The 19047-nt window shown below is 35.8% G+C and overlaps 2 protein-coding genes across 6 annotated transcripts in view; one reads left to right on the forward strand and one right to left on the reverse strand.

Annotated features, from left to right (window-relative positions):
- PRPF39 (pre-mRNA processing factor 39) overlaps positions 1 to 4158 on the forward strand; it is a 24356-nt gene extending 20198 nt beyond the window's left edge. For all 4 annotated transcript variants that reach the window (XM_037503263.2, XM_054690156.1, XM_054690161.1 and 1 more), the window contains 3 exons: positions 2804 to 2878; positions 3032 to 3152; positions 3426 to 4158. In XM_037503263.2, the coding sequence (XP_037359160.1) occupies positions 2804 to 2878; positions 3032 to 3152; positions 3426 to 3482 (253 nt within the window). In that variant the 3' untranslated portion in view covers positions 3483 to 4158. The remainder of the gene's footprint in view (positions 1 to 2803; positions 2879 to 3031; positions 3153 to 3425) is intronic.
- On the reverse strand, positions 4106 to 19032 carry FKBP3 (FKBP prolyl isomerase 3). Of its 2 annotated transcripts, XM_037503266.2 has the most exons (7): positions 18892 to 19032; positions 15466 to 15567; positions 14499 to 14606; positions 7981 to 8116; positions 7432 to 7499; positions 5908 to 6005; positions 4154 to 4825 (listed from the first exon to the last, which is right to left on the reverse strand). In XM_037503266.2, exons 1-7 carry the CDS (start codon positions 18997 to 18999, stop codon positions 4771 to 4773), a joined length of 675 nt encoding a protein of 224 aa, XP_037359163.1. In that variant the 5' UTR covers positions 19000 to 19032; the 3' UTR covers positions 4154 to 4770. The 2 variants fall into 2 exon arrangements, 1 of the variants encoding a protein (XP_037359163.1); XR_008549876.1 differs by lacking the exons at positions 7981 to 8116; positions 14499 to 14606; positions 15466 to 15567; positions 18892 to 19032 and having other exon boundaries at positions 4106 to 6005; positions 7283 to 7918.
- Between the last annotated feature and the right edge of the window lie 15 nt (positions 19033 to 19047).

A 19047-nucleotide genomic window follows, 5' to 3' on the forward strand; every position in this document is an offset into this window, starting at 1 on the left:
TACATGCGAGTGCATTCAGTTTTGTAAATGCATTTCTTTAACAGGAGCACATATGGTTGTTTTCCCTTCAAAATGGTTCTCCAAATTTGCAGGTGATAAAATAAATTGATTGGATCAGAAAATGCAGGAAGCAATAATCTCAAAATTTTAAGGCTTGAACTTTGAAACACGGAAACATTTAAATTGATCTTGAAGGATAGATGGAGTTAATCTGGATTAGGAATGTTTTATCTCAGATTGGAGAAAAGGGTGGATGAGTTTCTGTAAATTGTGTGTAATGGCCTCACCCTTCATGTATTATAAAAGGCAGAAAGGTGAGGGTGGTAGAACAGTTCACTGTAGGAGATTTGGGAAAAACCGTAAGTTTAATTTTGCTGAAGAAGAGTAGAACTAGAGATTAGTGTATTACTGCCATTTTTGTCTTACCTGATTATAGTGAGGAAACATCCCAGCTCACTCTAGGAGATTTGGGAAAATCATAAGTTTAAATTTGCTAAACAAGAGTAGAAAGAGAGATTAGAGTATTACTGCCATTTTACCTGATTATATTAAGGAAATATCCCAGTGCCTATTAAACACATGCCATCTCTAATTTTCTAATTTAGAGTGATTTTCATTGAAACAGCTGTTGATGGAAGAATTACTTGTGTATGTTTTATGTTTGCATATATTTTTGATGGCTGAGTAAAATTAGTTAAGCTAATAAAATATTACACTATTAAATACTACTATTTGGCATCATGTCAGATGTTTTATATGCATTATCTAATGTAAGGATGTATGTCTAATGAGGAGTGTAGGTAATGTTCTTATAATAAAAAGAGGCTTGAAGTGAGATTAGGCATTTTTTCCAAGGTCACTTAGCTATTATTGTGCTGTGTGACTAGGATTAGAATCTACTTCTTTCTCTAAGTTAGGAGAAGTGTAGTGTTGATTGTGCTGTGCCTTGAAAGCTAGACTGAGTTCAGAGCACAGATAGTCCACAGTTGTCAGTGGGAAATAGAGTTTTGGTTGAGATTAAGGGGTGTATTTTAATTTGGTATAGAGGTTCTGAGTACCAGGTCTAAGATTGTTGTAGCTGAAATTAAAAAAAGTGACATGAAAAGTAAATGAGCCACTTAAGAAATTTAGGTAACAGTGTAGTTATATACTAAGAATTAATGTTAAAGTCAAGAAAATAGAGATTTAAATCCTAGCTCCATCACTATTTGTGTATTCCTATTTTCCAGTTTTCCCAAAGATTCTTTTATCCACTAAACCAGTGGTTATAAAAGATCTTGAGGAAATTAGTCCACTTGAAGTGCTTGATATCAAGTAAACCAGAGACTACCGGCACTAATAATTTGAAATAGAATTTTGGGACTAATGTTACTAGTAATTCTGCTCAGGGAGGGTGTACATGCATGTAAAGTATCATGGTCATTATTAAGGCTATTTCTAAAAATTGGTAATTATTTGGCTTTGGGTTTATGATTGCCTGAAGTTAATCACCCTTTATTAATTAAAAAACTAAGGTAATCTTTGTTTTTATAAAAAGTATTTCAGAAAATGGTAAAAGGAATACAATCATGATTTTTAATGTCACACTTAGGATTCAAGTGACATTGCTTTGAAGTTGTAAGTTCCTGGTGAGACTGACAATACATGTCATTTTGAAATTTTCTTACTAAACATTATCTTTTTAATCAAAGACAATTAACTACATGAGTTTTACATTAGTTGTAATTCATTTTATCACATGACCACAATTTTAATCTAACTGTTGGCAGGGTCTTCTATCAACACTGTAAAATTAGGTCTTAAAAGTGTATAAATTATAGAACTGTGAAGATTTGTGGGTGCACTGAAACAAAAATACATCATTGTCTTAGTTTTTTATTTTTTGCATAGAAGAACTGGGCTATAGGCCAGACGTGCAGGGGGGTGAGAAAATTCACCAGAGACAGATTAGGAAATAGGCCAAGTGGATTTACTAAAATATACTGCTAAGGGGGCAGCAGGCGACAGGGGCAAGGTTTTCTGTGCTATATGTGGATTGGCTCCCTGGCCGGGATCTAACTCTGGTCTTAGCAGTGATAGCGCAGAGACTTAACCCCTAGGTCACCAGGGAGGCCCCATCACTCACTGTCTTAGTTCTGATAGCTAAGGCAGACAGACTCTCTCCGAGACGTATTGGATATGACAGACAGATAGCTCCTGGCCAATATGCCATGAGTTTTGCCCAGTTGTACTGTTGAGAAAGACACTTTTCTGGTAGCTCAAAAGTCTTGGGGATGCACCAGACATTGTGGTTTTGGTTATATGTACACCCCTAAACCGACATTGCCAGGACCCATACTTTAATTGGCCAGGCTTGTGTCCCTGAAACCCCACTGGACTACATGGACTGTGAGACGTACAGGGCAGTGATTTCCCAAAGAAAAAAGTTAGAAAAGATAGCTGTGGACAGGTTTGCCTGTTGGTTCATTAAAAAAAAAAAGGGGGGCCTCCCTGGTGGTGCAAGGGGTTGGGACACAGCACCATGAAGCTATCCGCAGCCGCTGCAGTATGAATTCGATCCCCAGCCAGGGGGGTGACCTACATGGCGCAGTGGACCTCTCCTGGCTCACCTGCTGCTCCTGATGAATCCTCCCCCCCATATCTGGCCTGCACCCCCACTCTTATAAGCATAGATAAATCTTTAAAAATAAATAAATAAAATGAATATTCATAGCATCACGCTTTTGTTTCCCTAAGTGGTAATAACATAAAGTTGAGTCTGATTTTTGTGTATTTAAGAGGGTTTTTTTCCCTTCCCTCTCAGGCTTCTGAATGCTTATGATGAACATCAAACACTCTTAAAAGAACAGGATTCTTTAAAACGGAAAGCAGAAAATGGGTATGTATCTTCTTGCTGAATCAGCAACAGATGTGTAAAAGACATGTTGTGAAAATGCCTTAAAAGACATTTTTGTCTTTATGTACATCAGCCATTTGTTACAGTACTTATCTGTAGGAGTTTTGAAAGTTTCCATTTTCATCTTTTATTTAGATCAGAAGAACCAGAGGAAAAGAAAGCACACACAGAAGATACAACTTCATCATCTGCACAGATGATTGATGGTGATTTGCAGGCAAATCAAGCTGCATACAATTATAGTGCCTGGTATCAAGTGAGTTCACATAATTTGCATTGAATTTTCTTGTTTCTAGATGTTTTTAGAAGGATAAATTACTATAGGCCTTTTATTTATTTATTTTTTTTGGCGGGGAGTGGGTAGAAAAAAATGGATTCCAGATTGTATATTATCTTTTGTGGCTATGTCTTAACAATGTTAGCAGTGAAAACATGCCTATTTTAGTGTAAGTACCTTGCTTTAATGGTATTTTTACTTATGGACTCAGTCATAGTTCTGGTATGCTAACATTTTGCCTTTTTCTTTCAGTACAATTATCAGAATCCTTGGAATTATGGACAGTATTATCCTCCCCCTCCAACCTGATGGAAAAAAATGTAAATCAAATGGAATGTGTGAAAAGTATGAAATTATTTTTTTTTTAATGAGGGATGTGAACATGGCATACGCTAGTGGTATTTGATAACTTGTCTTCCGTTTCTGTGTAACATGATTTATTAGTAATGAGGAAAAATATTACTTAGTAGCTTACCACAGATACTATTTCCTACCATTTGTAAAATTTACTTTTTATTGGAGAACTATTTTTTTGATTTTTGCATTAAGTGGTCTAGAATTCTTTTGCAGTGCATTTTCAACAGTTTTGTAGCCTTAAGGGTAGGAAAAAACCTGACGCAAATCATGTCAGTGTAGTACAAGATTCTGAAAACGTAAGGGCTGGTTATTAAGGATTTACCTCCTCTTGGGGGTAGGGGGGAAACCATACAAATTTTTAAACTTTGCTGACAAGATTTTGTCTGCGTGTTTCAGTTATCCATGTGAAATTGGATCTGAGAAAAGACACCCTATTAAATACTATGTCTTGGAACAGACTATAAACCAGGAAATGGAATGTTTGCATCCCTTTAAAAAATGAAAATCATATTAAAAGTATGTTGTTGCTGGAGACTTTGTATTTAGAATATTCATGTAAAACTTGTAAGCTTTCATGTTGATCAGACCTGATCACCTTCATTTTTGTAATAAAACTGAAGACTCATCCACTAATTGTTATGAATTTATTTGGGGGGTCATCAAATAATAACTTTATATTCACCATAAATTCATTGATTGGGTTCACTGGCTTGGAAGTGTATTTTTCTTGAATTCAGACATTATCCTGCCAAATTTTATAGACCAAAGCTTTCTGCTTCATCTCAGCTGCTATCCTTTGCCTCCGCTACATAGGAATATTTACTTTAAAAGATAATGAACATCCTTGGCAAAGTGGTCCAGACAATTTTACTGTGAGTTATTCCTTGCTTTGATGAAGTCATAGTCCTAGTTTTTGTAATCAGAATGTTAATATTAACACCAAACAAATCAACACATTAGATGCATTTTTATTAGAGCCTTTTTAGTGTACAACATGAGGTAACAGGAAAATCATTTCTCCTTAACCAGTACTTCACACACCTGTAGTAAAATATTTTAGACTTAAGGGATTTATAAGGGATTACAATTCTTAAAAGTTGGGGATCAAGTAAACAAGTTCTAACTTCTTGAATATTCTAGTTGACTCCTTAAAACAGTAACCAGCTCTAACTAGTAACCTAAATTTCTTCAAGGCCATATTTTATTGTCACTTATGTCTTTAGATCTGAAGCACGCTATTTCAATCAATATCCACTAATTCCACTTCAAAGATGAGTTTTGCATTTGGTGGAATTCTGTTTAAGAAGTTAAGGTGTAAATTTGATTAAAAATTTCTTCTCCTAATTCCCAATGACCTTAAATCTAAAATTAAAGTATGTAAACTGAATACTGATAATAAACACCAATAGAAAGGACTTTGATTCAGAGGCTAATACATACAGCCTAAAGTTTCTAAAACATTATTTTTGTGAATGGAGCTCATGCATAGAGTCATTAGATAAACTGAACTTGAACTAGCATCTTCCTTATCTGGATGCCTCACAATTACTCCCAAATTAGTAATCACTTAATGAAGATTGCTAACTTAGTACACATAAAAAATTACTTAGCTGGGTATATACAGTACTACATTAAATTTCATATTAAGTAAATTTCATATGAAGTAGTGTATACTTGCTGTGCCTTTTAAGATGTTGAGTTTAGAGAAGAGTGGTTTTATCTGATTTGTCTTGAGATGCTTCACGAGAGGGAGCTATAGTTGCCCATGTAATTTTCATAGGTTAAAAGGGTGTATTATATTCCCAAGATAAAGACTAGAGGGAGATTACCAGTTTTTAAAAAAATCTATATTCTAATTGGTCCAGCTAGTTCAATGGGAATGAACCAACAAAACTACGTTCTCACTATAAGTATTGTCACTAGGCATAATTACAAACGCTATACTATGTTGGATCTGTGGTGTTTATTTCACAACTCATTTGGTATCTAGTTGCCTAAAGTTACACTATAGCACAAAATTACCAGAAGCCATAATTGCATCCTATAATTTGCTACAATTATTTACATTTAGGCATGTTACATTCTTTATAGTACACTTCAAATATTATAAAATTTCAAATATGAAACAATATAGTTTAAGTCTTGAAAATTAAGAGCTTGGATAAGAATTTGAAAATAAGTAGATTCCAGCTCAAGTCTGAATACTTTGTGCCAATAGAAAGTGTCTATATTGGAGGAATTGTCACAAAAGCATCTAAATATTTCGAAGACTGGTCAGGACAGAATTAATTACTGATTTGGTGGTTACCCTAGACAGTGTCTTTCATAGCTTCAGATGATTTTTCTTAGTGTTAAATTATGAAGGAAAAAAGGATACTTGGCATCGGGTTGTCCTTTCTTTCCATAAGCCCATTCTGGTTCAATTTCCAGTCGAGCCTTTTCTCCTTTACTCATAGTCAAGAGTGCTTCATCCCACTAAAGGGCAAGAACATAAAATCAAAACTAATGATATTTCACACACAAAAAAAGGCAAAACCGTAAGACATGCTAGATTTTATGCAAAAAAAATTATTGGATTTCACTATGTATTGTCCTTAGCTGAGTCCCTAAATATCAGTCCATTTCTGGGTTAAAAAAAAAAAAAAAGAGGCTATATTGAAATAGAATCTGAGAAAAGATACATTATTAAATACTATGTCTTACAATAAACTATAGATGAGAAAATGGAATGTTTGCATTCCTCAAATGATACAATGTGAAAGCACTTTTGTAAACTGTTACATCATATAATATAGAAACCAGTTGGTTATTACCACTATTATAAGAAATCTGCTGCACTTTTCTATTAGAGGAAAAACTTCTGAATTTATAGTTTATAGCAATAAACTAACAAATACTCCAAAACTGTCTTAAGATTACCAAATTGTAGTAATGAAGTCACTATGGTACATAAAATTAGCTACATGTTGGAGTGTTAAGATCTTGCAGAAGAGAAAAGAAAATGTCCAAAGAAAAGTTATGTTTCTGGATTGCTGCTCTACTTTGTCAAAATTGAGATCTTAAAGCCAGTTACCCAAAATGGCTAACTCAACATAAAGCAAGGATGCAGTATTGACTAGAAGACATTTACCTAGTAAGCAAATTAGTTCTGCAAATAGAAAAATAGCTCAACTTGATATACAGCTACCATACTTGGAATAATCATATATTAGCAGTTAAGATTATTCTCGGCTAAGCTTAGTTTCAAGATGTTCTGTATTCTACTCTGGGCTCTGATATAACGGAGTCACATTTAGGAGATACCCAGAGCACAAAGAATAAGCTGGCTACAGCGTGAAAATCTGGGTACAGGTGATAATCGTTCCCTTCTGCTCTTACATGTAAGTCTGGGTAAAACCATGTTTGCTTGAAAGATTTTCTGGGGTTTGGATCTAGACTACAAAAATTGAGAAAGCTACAAGAACAAACTTCTATTTCTATCTGTACATCAATGAAACAATTATTTTACCTTTTTTGATGCTATATAAATGGTACAACAGCTATAACATTTTATAAGAACTTTAAAGTTAGAAAGCCCAACATTCTCACAAAGAATTACTTTAGGAACAAATATAAGAGGCATAAGTCAGGGAAGGAAGATATTTGAGTCCCTATTCTATTACATGCTTTAATTACGCTAATTTAATCTGTGAAGTAGTTTATAGTCCCCATTTTTTAAATGGGGAAACAGAAAACCAGAGATCTAAACGTACCAGATCAGGAAGCAATGATAGCATCTTATTTGTCAAGACTCCAAAGATTTTTTTTTTTTTTCCATAATATCCCCAATCCTAATTATGGCACCATACCATATGTAGCATGTGCCAGAAAGTCTATTGATGTATTGCCGTTCTCTACTTACTCCTCTGATAACTTTGCCTATTCCAACCTTAAAACTTAAAGGCTTGGCACTTTTCTTCTTCTTTGAACCTGTAAAACAGATTTTCCTTATAATTAATGATGACATTAAGTTGAAATGGAGAAAGTGTTTTAAATATTTAAATTGTTTTCAGGTTTTACCATATGATGTGCATATGAAAAGAAACAAATTCAGAAAGCTGGGCAAATTTTCAAGAAAATTCTGGATGTAAAAACAATTATGACCTAAACAGTGGAGAGGAAAAGGACCAAGAAAATAGCTCACTGTTCTGCCTTTCTCATTAAATACTTTGAGGCATTAACCAAACAAGTTTAGACTAAGCTTTACTTTTTGCATCCCAATGACCAAGAGATCTTCATTTGCCCAGTCAATAAGTAGTGAACTGAAGACCTCTTTCAAGTAAATCAGAGGTGCCAACTACTTCTGGAAAAACGTGACAGCCAAGAAAGAGTTGCTGCCAACCACTCTTTTATCATATAAATATTTTGCAATGCATTAAAGCCAGAAATGTAAGATTACATTTAGACTTACTGGTTTGAATATTAGTATCAAAAATAGTGCCGTCCTGTAGAGTTCCTGTATACCAGCAATGAACAACATCTCCCTTTTTGGGGAAGTTGGTTTTATCTCCTTTTTTAAGAATGGATTTTGTATATTTTGGTGGACCCTTAAACAAAACACATATAGGTAGTTATTAATTCATGTCTTTTAGCAGGATGACAGAATACTTAAAGAGCCAACTGTGACTTAAGTCTGGTCACAGAATTTTATAGATTTACTAATAAACTATTTTGTCTTTACCTCTGAGTTAATAATCACTTTCATTTCAAGTCTTTGATGTGAATATTAATAACTAGCATATCTATAATTTTAAATACCTTCCACCTTTAGAAACCATGCTCTATTGAAAAGACTCTTATACTGGTTTCAATAAACTAGAAAATGAATCTACTTACTCCAAGGTTAGAAACAGCTTTAATTTAATTTAATTTCTAAAAAGTCATAAAGGCATTAAAAAAAGCATTGTGACATGCTTTTCAAAGATTTGAGTTGTTCTGGCACCAATAATTTACTAAGATTTGTTATTATATCCAATTAGAATGACTGTAGTACTGCTGTGTTCGTTCCTGAACTTAAAAATAAATTCACAAAATTAATAAAATTATGGAAATTACTGTAATAGCAGTTTTTCTAAAACAAGTTTATCAGAATCAAAAAAAAGCTAAAGGTTAAATAAGTGGTGATTCAAATATGTGAGAAAAGCAATTTCTTAGTCAAACTTATATAGAATTTTACACTATAGGACATATAATAATGGGGAAGGAAAAAGATATTAAACACCTATTACTTGCTAATCACTTAACACAATTAATCCTAACAATCCTCTGAAGAAGGTATCACCTATATTCATTTTTACAGATGAAGAGACTGAGCTTTAGATAATTTATGCAACAAAGCTAATGAGTAGTGGAGAATAATATGGACTTGGGTTTGTCTCACTCTAAAGCTCTTGTTCTTCCTCCCACTATATTATACTAAAACATCTTAAATAACAGTGATAAATAGTATATGCATTGATATTAATAGTTAAAATAATTAACATCTACTGAGTGTCACTTATCTTCCTGTATTGGGCACTTAACTCCAAATGCTTTGCATGAATTAATTATCCCTAACTTATGGAGTAGATACTGTTATTCTTCTTTTACAGATAAGGAAACAGATAAAGTGGTTATATAATATAAAAGGTCCTACTGTGTCAAAAAGGCTGAGCAGGATTTTTTCTAACTATCAATTCATAATCACAGCAACCTGGCAGTTTTTCCTCCATCTTTTATACGGTAAATAAAACTGGGATAAGGTACATAGCCCTAACCAATTCAGACTCTCGGGTTAGCAATTTGAAACGAGGCTGCTTCCCCAAATCACAAGAAAGTCACATCTACAGGTTGAGCACAATGTGGACTACAAAGGAAGACACTAACTTTCTGACATATTTTAAGCATGTTTTAGTGAGAAATTCTGCTACTAATGGTCAGCCTTCTACTAGTACCAGTGTAAACTAGTGCTGCCTTTTTAGAATGCAATTTAAATATGTTAAAAACAAGATAATAATTCTACTTATACAAATACAATATATGCTTATGAAATAATTTGAATCTTAGGGAAGAAATCTTTATGTAGTTATTCAGTACATGAGTATTCATTATGGTAAAATAACCACATGAAAAAATTATGACATCTAATTTGCAGTAAAATCTCAATTTAAATATACAAATTAAAAATATTCAAAGAATACATTCTGAAATATTAAAATGTTCATTATGGGTGTTAAAACAGGTGTTCTTTATCCTTTTGTTTTCAATTTTTAAAAATAGTGTATTATTTTATATCAGAAAAATAAATGGCTTTTGAAGTTAAGAATAAAAACAAGGGGAAAAAACCTCAAAAGCCAATTTAAAAAGATAAAAAACACAGTTGACAAAAAAATGTAAAAGCCACAAAATGACTATATCACATATGAATATTAGAGTACCTTAAGACTATTAAAGGAATTATATGTGAGCATTTGACTGGATAACATGTTAGTTAATAACCATATATTTTTCTGCTTTTTCTTTTTAATTAATTATATATATTGAAAATCATTGTTCATTTTTATTATTTTTTTTATTTTTTAAAGATTTATTTATTTATTTATTTATACAAGCACTGGGTATATAGTCAGAAGCGCGGGAGGGTGAGAGAATTCACCAGAGCCAGAGTGGGGAGCAGAGCAGGCAGAAGGACCAAAGTACACTGCTGAGGGGAGCAGCGGGCCACAGGAGAGGTCTGCGTGCCATGCGGGACCCTCCTCCAGTGGCCAGGGAGCAGCCAGGGATCAAACCCGTGCTGCAGGGGCTACGGGCAGCTTCACAACCCAGCGCTCAACCGATGCGCCACCGGGGAGGCCCCACTGTTCACTTTTAAACAATATTTGCACCCCTCCTAGTTACAGTCCCCTTCGAATTTCCTGCACCAATTTACCTGTGCACCATCACTACCGTAACCACATTTTAAATCTTAGAATCATTTTGTTGTTTCCCCATCTCCTGTCCCAAATTGCTTGGGTATGTGCTAATTCACAGTAGTCTCAGAATAATGCAAAGACACATTAAATTGCTGGGTGTGGTTCAGTCTTAATGGTGAAGGTGCCAACTTGCCTACTGATGGCTTCCATTTTCAGTGTTTCATTAAGTATCTCTTATGCACCATTCATTCCTTGGCATTGTTAACACTGTTTTATATGAAGACGAGGTCTAACTTAAGTTTGGGAAATAGTAGCTTACAGTTATATGTGCCTCTACTCTGCATGACTTCTCAGAGCTGTTGCCAGCCAACATGCAGTGTGAACATTCAAGTAGGAGTCATAGGGTACAGGTTTTGATGATACCAAGAAACAACCTGGAACTTCTTGGGACCTATACGGGCACATAAATTTTGCTCTGATTATTTGATCTCATTTTGGATTTCATTTCAAGAGCCTGACTGGTTTAGGATGTTAGGTCTATCAGTCTCAAGGTTGCCTATCTTGGCGTTACATGTTTGAATGGACTTCATTTTTAGGTAATTTCCTGGCTTTGCAGTAATTTCTTAGTTCAAAGTGATGAAAAGAACTACATTCCCAAGATTGGGTCTGAAATAGATAATTCTAGCATCAGAGATAAAGGGACTTTATGTGAAGTAATCATTACAATTGGAATTAAGTAGGTAACATTATAGCTTCTAAAAATACTTATGTATTTAAGCCTTTTAAAGAAATATTTGAGCATGTTCTGTGTTTAAAAATGGGGACACATAGGTGAACTGGCACACACAGTTCTTGCTCTCTACTGGAGCATACAGACATGTATAATTACATACATCATGGGACACATGCACAAGATGTTAAGCTGGGAATAACACAGTGACCTAACCCAGAATAGACTGTAGGCTGGGAGTGGTTTCTCTGAAGTAATGTTTAAGTTGTATCCAGAAGGATAAGAGATGGTTCAGAACACAGAACAGCATTTTTATAGGGAAGAGGAGCATGAAAATACTACATTCTGCAAAGGAAGAATAAAGGAGAGAATGGTATGAGGTTTGGAAGACATAGCACATACTAAGAATTTCAGTTTTGGGGGCCTCCCTGGTGGGGCAAGGGGTTAAGCATCAGCACTACGAAGCAATCTGCAGGGAGCTAACCCACATGGCTCAGCAGACCCTCTGCTCCCCTCTGCAGTGTATTTCAGTCAATCCACTTGTTCTGTTCCTCACTCTCTCTCTGGTGAATCCTCTCCCTCCTTCCCCGGCTGCCCCCAACACCTCTGGCCTACACCCCAGCTCTTGTATGCATAAATAAATAAATCTTAAAAAAAAAAAAAGAATTTCAGTTATTATCTTCAGGTCACTGGGCAGACAATTAAGAATTGTTTAAACAGAAGTTGGATCAGATTTGTGTTTTGTACTGTGTGAAACGGATGAAGAATCAAAAGTGAACATGAGGATACTTATCAGGAAGAGTTACTGTAGTAATTCAGGTGTATACTAGGGTGCTAACAGTGAGGATGACAAAAGGCGAATGGCTTTAAGATCAATTTATGCAGAGCCAACAAAATTTTGTGATGATTAAATGTGAAGGAGTTATAAAGGATGAATGTCAAGTTTTTGTCTAGAGTACAGTAACTTATGATTACTAAGTTCCTGCCCCCAACTTACACTTTTCTCTTATCTTGGTATTTACTCATACCTGAAAATTTTTAGCAACATCATTTAAAGCACAATAGATATACTGACTATTGCTGATTTATATATAAAGTCCAGTAAGAGTGATAAAGTTATTTATGTTAAGATAAATATCATTTCCATATGCCATAGTAAGTTATGCAATTAAGTATATGGTTAAGTATGGGATAGTAAAATCTCAGGGGAATCAATGGGTTTATGACCTGGGCTTAAAAGGGGACAAAGAACTACCAAATAGGAAATTTAAGAGGAAAGACACACTAAAGAAGTATAGAAGTGTGACAAGGTATTGTTTAGTATACAATGAGCAGATATTTGTGGATGGAGAATAATGCTTCTATAGAATTACTGAAAATGGAACTAGTCAGGGGCCATATTTCAGAAAGCTCTGAATGCCTATAGTGCTGTCTAACAGAAATGTAATGAGAATCAAAAAATGTAATTTTAGGTTGTCTACATGCCACACTTAACTGATTAATTCAAAATAATATTTCAAAATTTAATATTATAAAAAGTATTTTACAATCCTTAAAAAAATCATACAAAGTTTGAAACTGAGTTCCTATTTTGTACTGAAAGCACGTATTCGGAGTCGCCACAAAATGTTCAACAGTCACATACGGCTACTGACTATTATGCGGACAGGTGGTTTTAGATAATTAAGGATTACTGAAGACTTTTAAGCAGGGTATGGTCTGCAAAATACTATTTTAGAGAATTTCTAGAATAGCTACTTTGGGGCTGAATGGATGAAAGAATGAAGGAAGGAGATTAACAAAGGAATGGATGAGGATTTGAAAAAGAAGGAAGATACTTCAGAGCATTAGTCACGAGAGGTATGAGAAGGAAAAAGCCAAAGAATCAGAGTCCTTGTAAAATGGGAAGAGAATGGTTTTAGCAATATATGTTAACATTTTGGCAAAATAACACGGTGTCTCGAGTGACAAAGGAGACAGAATTTGCGAGGTTATTTTTTGGGCAGCGTGGAGAATCTAGTGAGGAACAGTAGAAAAGTTGATAAAAGCACTGAAACTAGAACACAAGCTTCATATGAATTTGAACCGAGACCAATGAAGTTTTATGATTTTGTTCCCCACAGTCCTTGCTTTGCAGTCCTGAAGCATTATCAGAGAAAACTGACCATAAACAGTAAAAAATATTAGCCAAGAGGATATTGAATCCAGCGTGCTAGGAAGACAATCAAGGCACATAATTGGACTCAGGCTGGCCAGTTAAATTAAAAGAGGATCCTAAAAAAAGGATATAATTCAGTTTCCTTACCAGATCTTTCTAGATTGTCTCCAAGCCTTCAAACCTTTTACTTTTATTTGTAGTCTTTTTTCCTTAACCTCTTATTTATATACTATCTGCTGCCTCTTGTCTCCCTTGTTTTAATTTTTTTGTAAGATAAACTATGTTGCCAATTGCTTTTGAAAACCTTTTTGTACTTATTATAGCTCTAATTATCCTAGTAACTGCTTAGTATTGGCTCAGTATATATAACATTTACCAAATATTAATGTGACAACCTCAAAATTACTGTATTATGTGTATATGCCCACAAACATTGTTTTTCAATGAATAGATCATGCAAATAAACTACTATATCATGTAAACATCTATAAGAGAACATACATTGTTCAAATATGAAATAGTATACTTTCATCAATAAGCACACCTCTTTACAAAGACTATTATTATTGATTATTCTCACTGATAGACTTCTAGTCAAAAGTGTGCTTAGGTGGGAAGATATCAGGAGTGACAAGATGATAATCAATTGAACTCTACTGACAGTTCTAAGTAGTTGTTCATTTGCAGAAATGGTTTATCTGGTTTCTTCAAACTTTTGTACCAAAATATAAAACATGGGCTAGGAAAGATGAGACAGATGAACCCATACCCTGCAGTCAGGCCTGCACTATTTCTATTGCCAAGGACACCATGTACATTAGAAAACGCTAAAAATAATCAAAAGGAAATTTCCTTCACACTGTCCAACTTGGCCATAGAATTGAGTCTTAAAAATAGCTTTGAAAGCCCAGGTCTGGTGAGGCACAGATGCAATATAAAATATAAAGCTAGAGGTATTTCATATGAAAGACTTACTAACTGTACAGCGCTTATTCTTAGAATTTTTTTTTTTCTGAGCTATAACACAGCCCAAATCTTGGCTCTCTTGAGAGTGGCCATACTCAACTACTCTTTGCTATGTAAAACCAGCATCATAAATACTTCTCTCAAATTCACAACAGAAGTAAAATAAGAAAATATCATATACAAACCTCATCCAGAGTCTCTTCAGATTTGGTTTCTTTGGGTTTATCTTCATTAAGCTTCACATTTTTCACCTGCTCAGACACTTTACTTATACTTTCAGTACCCTTGAAACGCTGTAAGGAAAATGTGCTAATGTTTATCATATTCAGGACAGGCTAAAGAGCTAGAAGGCACGTGGATTTTAGCCTACCAAGTGAGTATCTCACCATGAATATAAGCGATATAATTCAAACGTAAATATATGGAAACTGCCTGAGAACAAATTAAGAATCTTATGTTAAGCATTTTAATCAACAATTTATCACCCTCAAACCATCTCAATATAATTCTGAAACAAGAAACATGATGTTTAGAAAGGCTGATGCAGAGAGATGAATACTATTCAAACAACTCCTTAATAAAATTTTTTCCTGTTGAAGATGGTGATTTCATAGTGAATAAAAATTAGGGAGTTTCTTTCTATTTGTTTTTCTAAAGGCTCAATCAGTCTAATTCTATGAAATATAACATATTTTAGATTTGTAACTTTTCAGTGCCTTTAGAAATTTGTCACCTTAATTTAATTCATGCTATTAAGAATCATTTTCAAAAATCTGGTTCCTTTGAAAGGAACTTCTTTCTGGAAGTAAAAAATATAAAATGATATTCTGGGGCCTCCCAGGTGGCACAAGGAGTTAAGTCTCAGCACGAGAAAGCTATGAGCAGCCACTGCAGCACAAGTTCAATCCCCAGCCAGGGAGCTAAACCATGTGGCACAACAGACCTCTCCTGTCTCGCCCACTGCTTCCCCTCAGCAGTATATTTCAGTAGATCTGCATGTTCTGTTCCCCACTCTGTTTCTGGTAAATCATCTCACCTCCACCCCAACCCTGCCACACCTCTGGCCTATACCCCAGCTCTTGTATGCATAAATAAAAACAAAAAAAGATAATAAAAAATGATATTTTCGTAACAAAATGCAACGATACTTACCTTACTTTCAAAAAGATGGTTATAGGCTGTAACCAAATGGTCCTTGTTAGCTGTCTTGGCCACATTTTTAATGTTTCCTAATAATTTATGTTCTGCAAGAAACTATAAGGAAAAAAGCCAGCTAGTCAACATAATTTCCCCCATGTTATAGGGTCTAAAATTATAAAATGGCCTTTTATTGTTAATAATTGTTTTCAATAGAACTATTAATGATAAAAGAAATTAAATAATTATTTATGCCTTACTTCATAACAAAAAAAAAGATTTAAGGAAGGTTCAAAAAATATATTGGGCCTCTCCGGTGGCACAGCGGGTTGAGCACAGCACTGTGAAACTGTCCACAGCCTCTGCCTCGCAGGTCCCATTCCCGGCCAGCCAGGGAGATTCCCACAAGGTGTGGCAGACCTCTCCTGTCTAGCCCACAGCTTAGCAGTGCTTTCGGTCTGTCTGTCTGTTCTGCTCCCCGCTCTGTCTCTGGTGAATCCTCTCACCCTCCCAAGCCTCTGATCTGTACCCCACCCAGTTCTTGTATAAAAATAAATAAATCTTAAAAATATATATATATTGGGCATTTACAGGAATTATCCACAAGACCAGTATGGAATTATGCAAGGGTTACAATGATGCATGCTAGCCCTTTTTCCCATCATGGAACATACAGAAAAGAATGTTTACATATAGCAAGAATACTCATAACTGGATGAAACAGCTCCTGGCAGGATGTTACCTCACCCTGGCCCTGAAGCCTCTAGCCATGGTGGACATATCTTGACATATTTGTAACCCAGACTTAGCACAATGGGAAGCACTATTATACAATGCTGGATATATAGTGATTCTGTGTCATGGCTGTGAAGTCAGATCATCTGGGTTAAAGTCGTAGTTGTCTAATCTTTGACAAGGACTAAGCGTTCCCAAAGACTCGGTTTCCCTATCATAGTGCAAGAGTAATCTATGTCAGAGGATTGTTATAATCCAAGTTTATTTAGTGTACTTTGCAGCGATCCTGTCACACATTAAGACCTCAATATAGCTATCATGATTAATAAAATAATTTAATAATTCCGAATAACAGAATTCCAAGTAGAAGACTAATTTGGCAGATGGTCATCAAAATACTACTATTGAAATATCAAGTCACCAAAATCATGTAACTTGATCTCAAAACTGTATAATGTGGGGATTTTAAAAAACTACTTTGTCTTCCTTATTTTAATATGCTTCTTTTCTGCCTTGTGGTCCTTGATTGATTCCTCATTTTGCTACTTTCTCAAATTTGTTCTCTGGCATTTTCCAGCTTTTTGAAACAGCAGTTTTTCCAAACACTATCACTATTCTACTTTTTAACTCTACAGAGAAAAATGATAAAGGATATTTGGATTAAACAGAAGTAATCAGTTGCTTTGCCACACCTATGATTTCTTTAGCAAAGTTTCATAAGAAGATTCAAAATATAAACATCTCTTTGATAATTTAGGATCAATAAGATAATGCTTTTTAAATAAAGGCTGAAATAAGGAATGAATACTGGAAAAATGCACTTTAAAGATTAATATGCTATAAAAATATTTTGCTAACCCAAGTCTCCTGAAACTGAACCACCTGAGTCAGCTTTAGAGTCCACATGGGATTATTTATTTCATAAGAATCTGATGAAGTACAGTGGTGAAAGCATTCATTAATAATATGACTATTGTAGGGCCTCCCCGGTGGCGCAGCGGTTGAGCTCTGGGTTGCAAAGCTGCCTGCATCCTCTGTGGCGCCGGTTCGATCCCCGGCTGCTCCCCGGCCACCAGAGGAGGGTCCCACATGGCGCGCAGACCTCTCCTGCCGCCCGCTGCTCCCCGCAGCAGTGTACTTCGGTCCTTCTGCCTGCTCTGCTCCCCGCTCTGGCTCTGGTGAATTCTCTCACCCTCCCGCGCTTCTGACTGTACCCAGTGCATGTATAAACAAAAAAACAAACAAACAAATAAATAAATAAATAAGACATGCCTCTAGAAAATTAAAAAAAAATTAAAAAAAAAAAAAATTAAAAAAAAAAAAATAATATGACTATTGTAGTTGAAACATGAATTGCCTAGTTGAAAATAATTTCACTAAAATGGTATAAAACAGTATTCCTGAGACATGATCTTTCATTCTTGTTTCCGTCAGTGAGCGCAGTTCTTGCTAAAGGTGTTGTATAAATATTTGCTGATTTCAGAATAATTATACAGGAGTATGGAACTAGATGTTGGAGAATTATTATCACCTCTGCCAAGACCCTTCAAAATGAAAATAAATTACAATCCCCTCATTAGAACCCAATAACAATTTTTCCAAATGCAAATTAAGAACTTAAATAAAAAATGGTAGAAAAACCACATACAGAGGGCAGCTTCTATTCCCATTAAGTGGATGAGGCCACATACACGGCAAATTGTACAATCGTTCGGCGATTTAAAGAGTTATGAACGGTTTTAATTTCTGAAGGCAAAAAGTATGACAAAAATAACTTGTGCCTAACTGGAAGGGATCATGCTCAGCGAAATAAGCCAAAAAGAAAAAGAAAAATACCGGATGGTCTCACTCATAGTAGTAATCTAGAAAACTTAAATAAGGGACCAGGAAAACGAATAACTATAAGAAAGTGAAAATCAAAATCAACAAAAAACTACGAACCAGAGACACTTTTAAGGGGGCGGGGGTGGGAGGGGAGAGATTGGGGTCAGAATGGGGGGGCTGCAATTGTATGGGGAATATAAAAATTAAATTTATTATTAAAATAAAAAAAAATAACTTGTGCCTAAATACGTAAGGTTAAGATGGAGACTATCCTAAAAAATAAGGAGTATACAGTACAAAGAATGACAAACAGATTTCTTAGTTCATAAATACGGGAGACCACCGTACAAGAAATGGCCTAAGTATGAAAATGAAAAGGCCATTTAATTAAAAGGTGGTTAATTTTAAAACGCAACCTATGGATTTAAAATCACACGCATTAATGCTCAATATTGAAAATGAGAAAAGCAAATCCCATAGAAATGTTCCTGTCCCTTCTCATTTCTTTAACATGCCGCATTCCCCTTCGGGGGTTTCATCCAAGCCCCTAGTCCTAGGCTGGCCCGCTCAACGCCCAATATTTCGTTTCCCTTTTTCCCAAGGCCCCCCACCCTCACTTAAGGCTCTCATTGAGTCTCTTATTTTGCGATTGCAGCAAGCGAACCCCGGGAGGTAAAGCTACTCCCCCAGCTCGCGTAGGGCCGGCCCCGGGGGCGGGAGCGTGGCTCCCCAGCGCACGCGGGCCGCGCGGGCCTTCCAGGCCACGGGCCGCGGGAGGACGAGGGCGGGGGCACGGAGGAATACGGAATGTACGGCCAACTCCAGGGGGGGGTGAGGCATCCCTCTGCCGCACCAGCCCTGCCGCCCCGCTGCCTCTAGTACCGAATCTGAACCGTGGTCCTGTAGAAACTTGATAATGTCCTTCTTGGGTAGCTGCTCGCTGCGCAGCTGCTCCACGGTCCAGGCCCGCTGCGGAACGGCCGCCGCCATCTTCCCCCGCTGCCTCTGCTTTACTGAGCCGGCCCGCCCGGGTTGGAC

This window comes from Talpa occidentalis, unplaced genomic scaffold (genome assembly GCF_014898055.3).
Source record: "Talpa occidentalis isolate TD23 unplaced genomic scaffold, MPIMG_talOcc4v2.1 talOcc4.11, whole genome shotgun sequence".
Classification (NCBI taxonomy): Eukaryota; Metazoa; Chordata; class Mammalia; order Eulipotyphla; family Talpidae; genus Talpa; species Talpa occidentalis.

Excerpts from the sequence above, each read along its gene's own strand:
- FKBP3 (XM_037503266.2), bottom strand. The coding sequence starts at position 18,999 with ATGGCGGCGGCCGTTCCGCAGCGGGCCTGGACCGTGGAGCAGCTGCGC. Across the intron at positions 14,607-15,465 it reads ACCATCTTTTTGAAAGTAAG|CGTTTCAAGGGTACTGAAAG; the intron begins GTAAGTATCGTT and ends TTTTCCTTACAG. Across the intron at positions 7,500-7,980 it reads TGATACTAATATTCAAACCA|GTTCAAAGAAGAAGAAAAGT; the intron begins GTAAGTCTAAAT and ends TCTGTTTTACAG.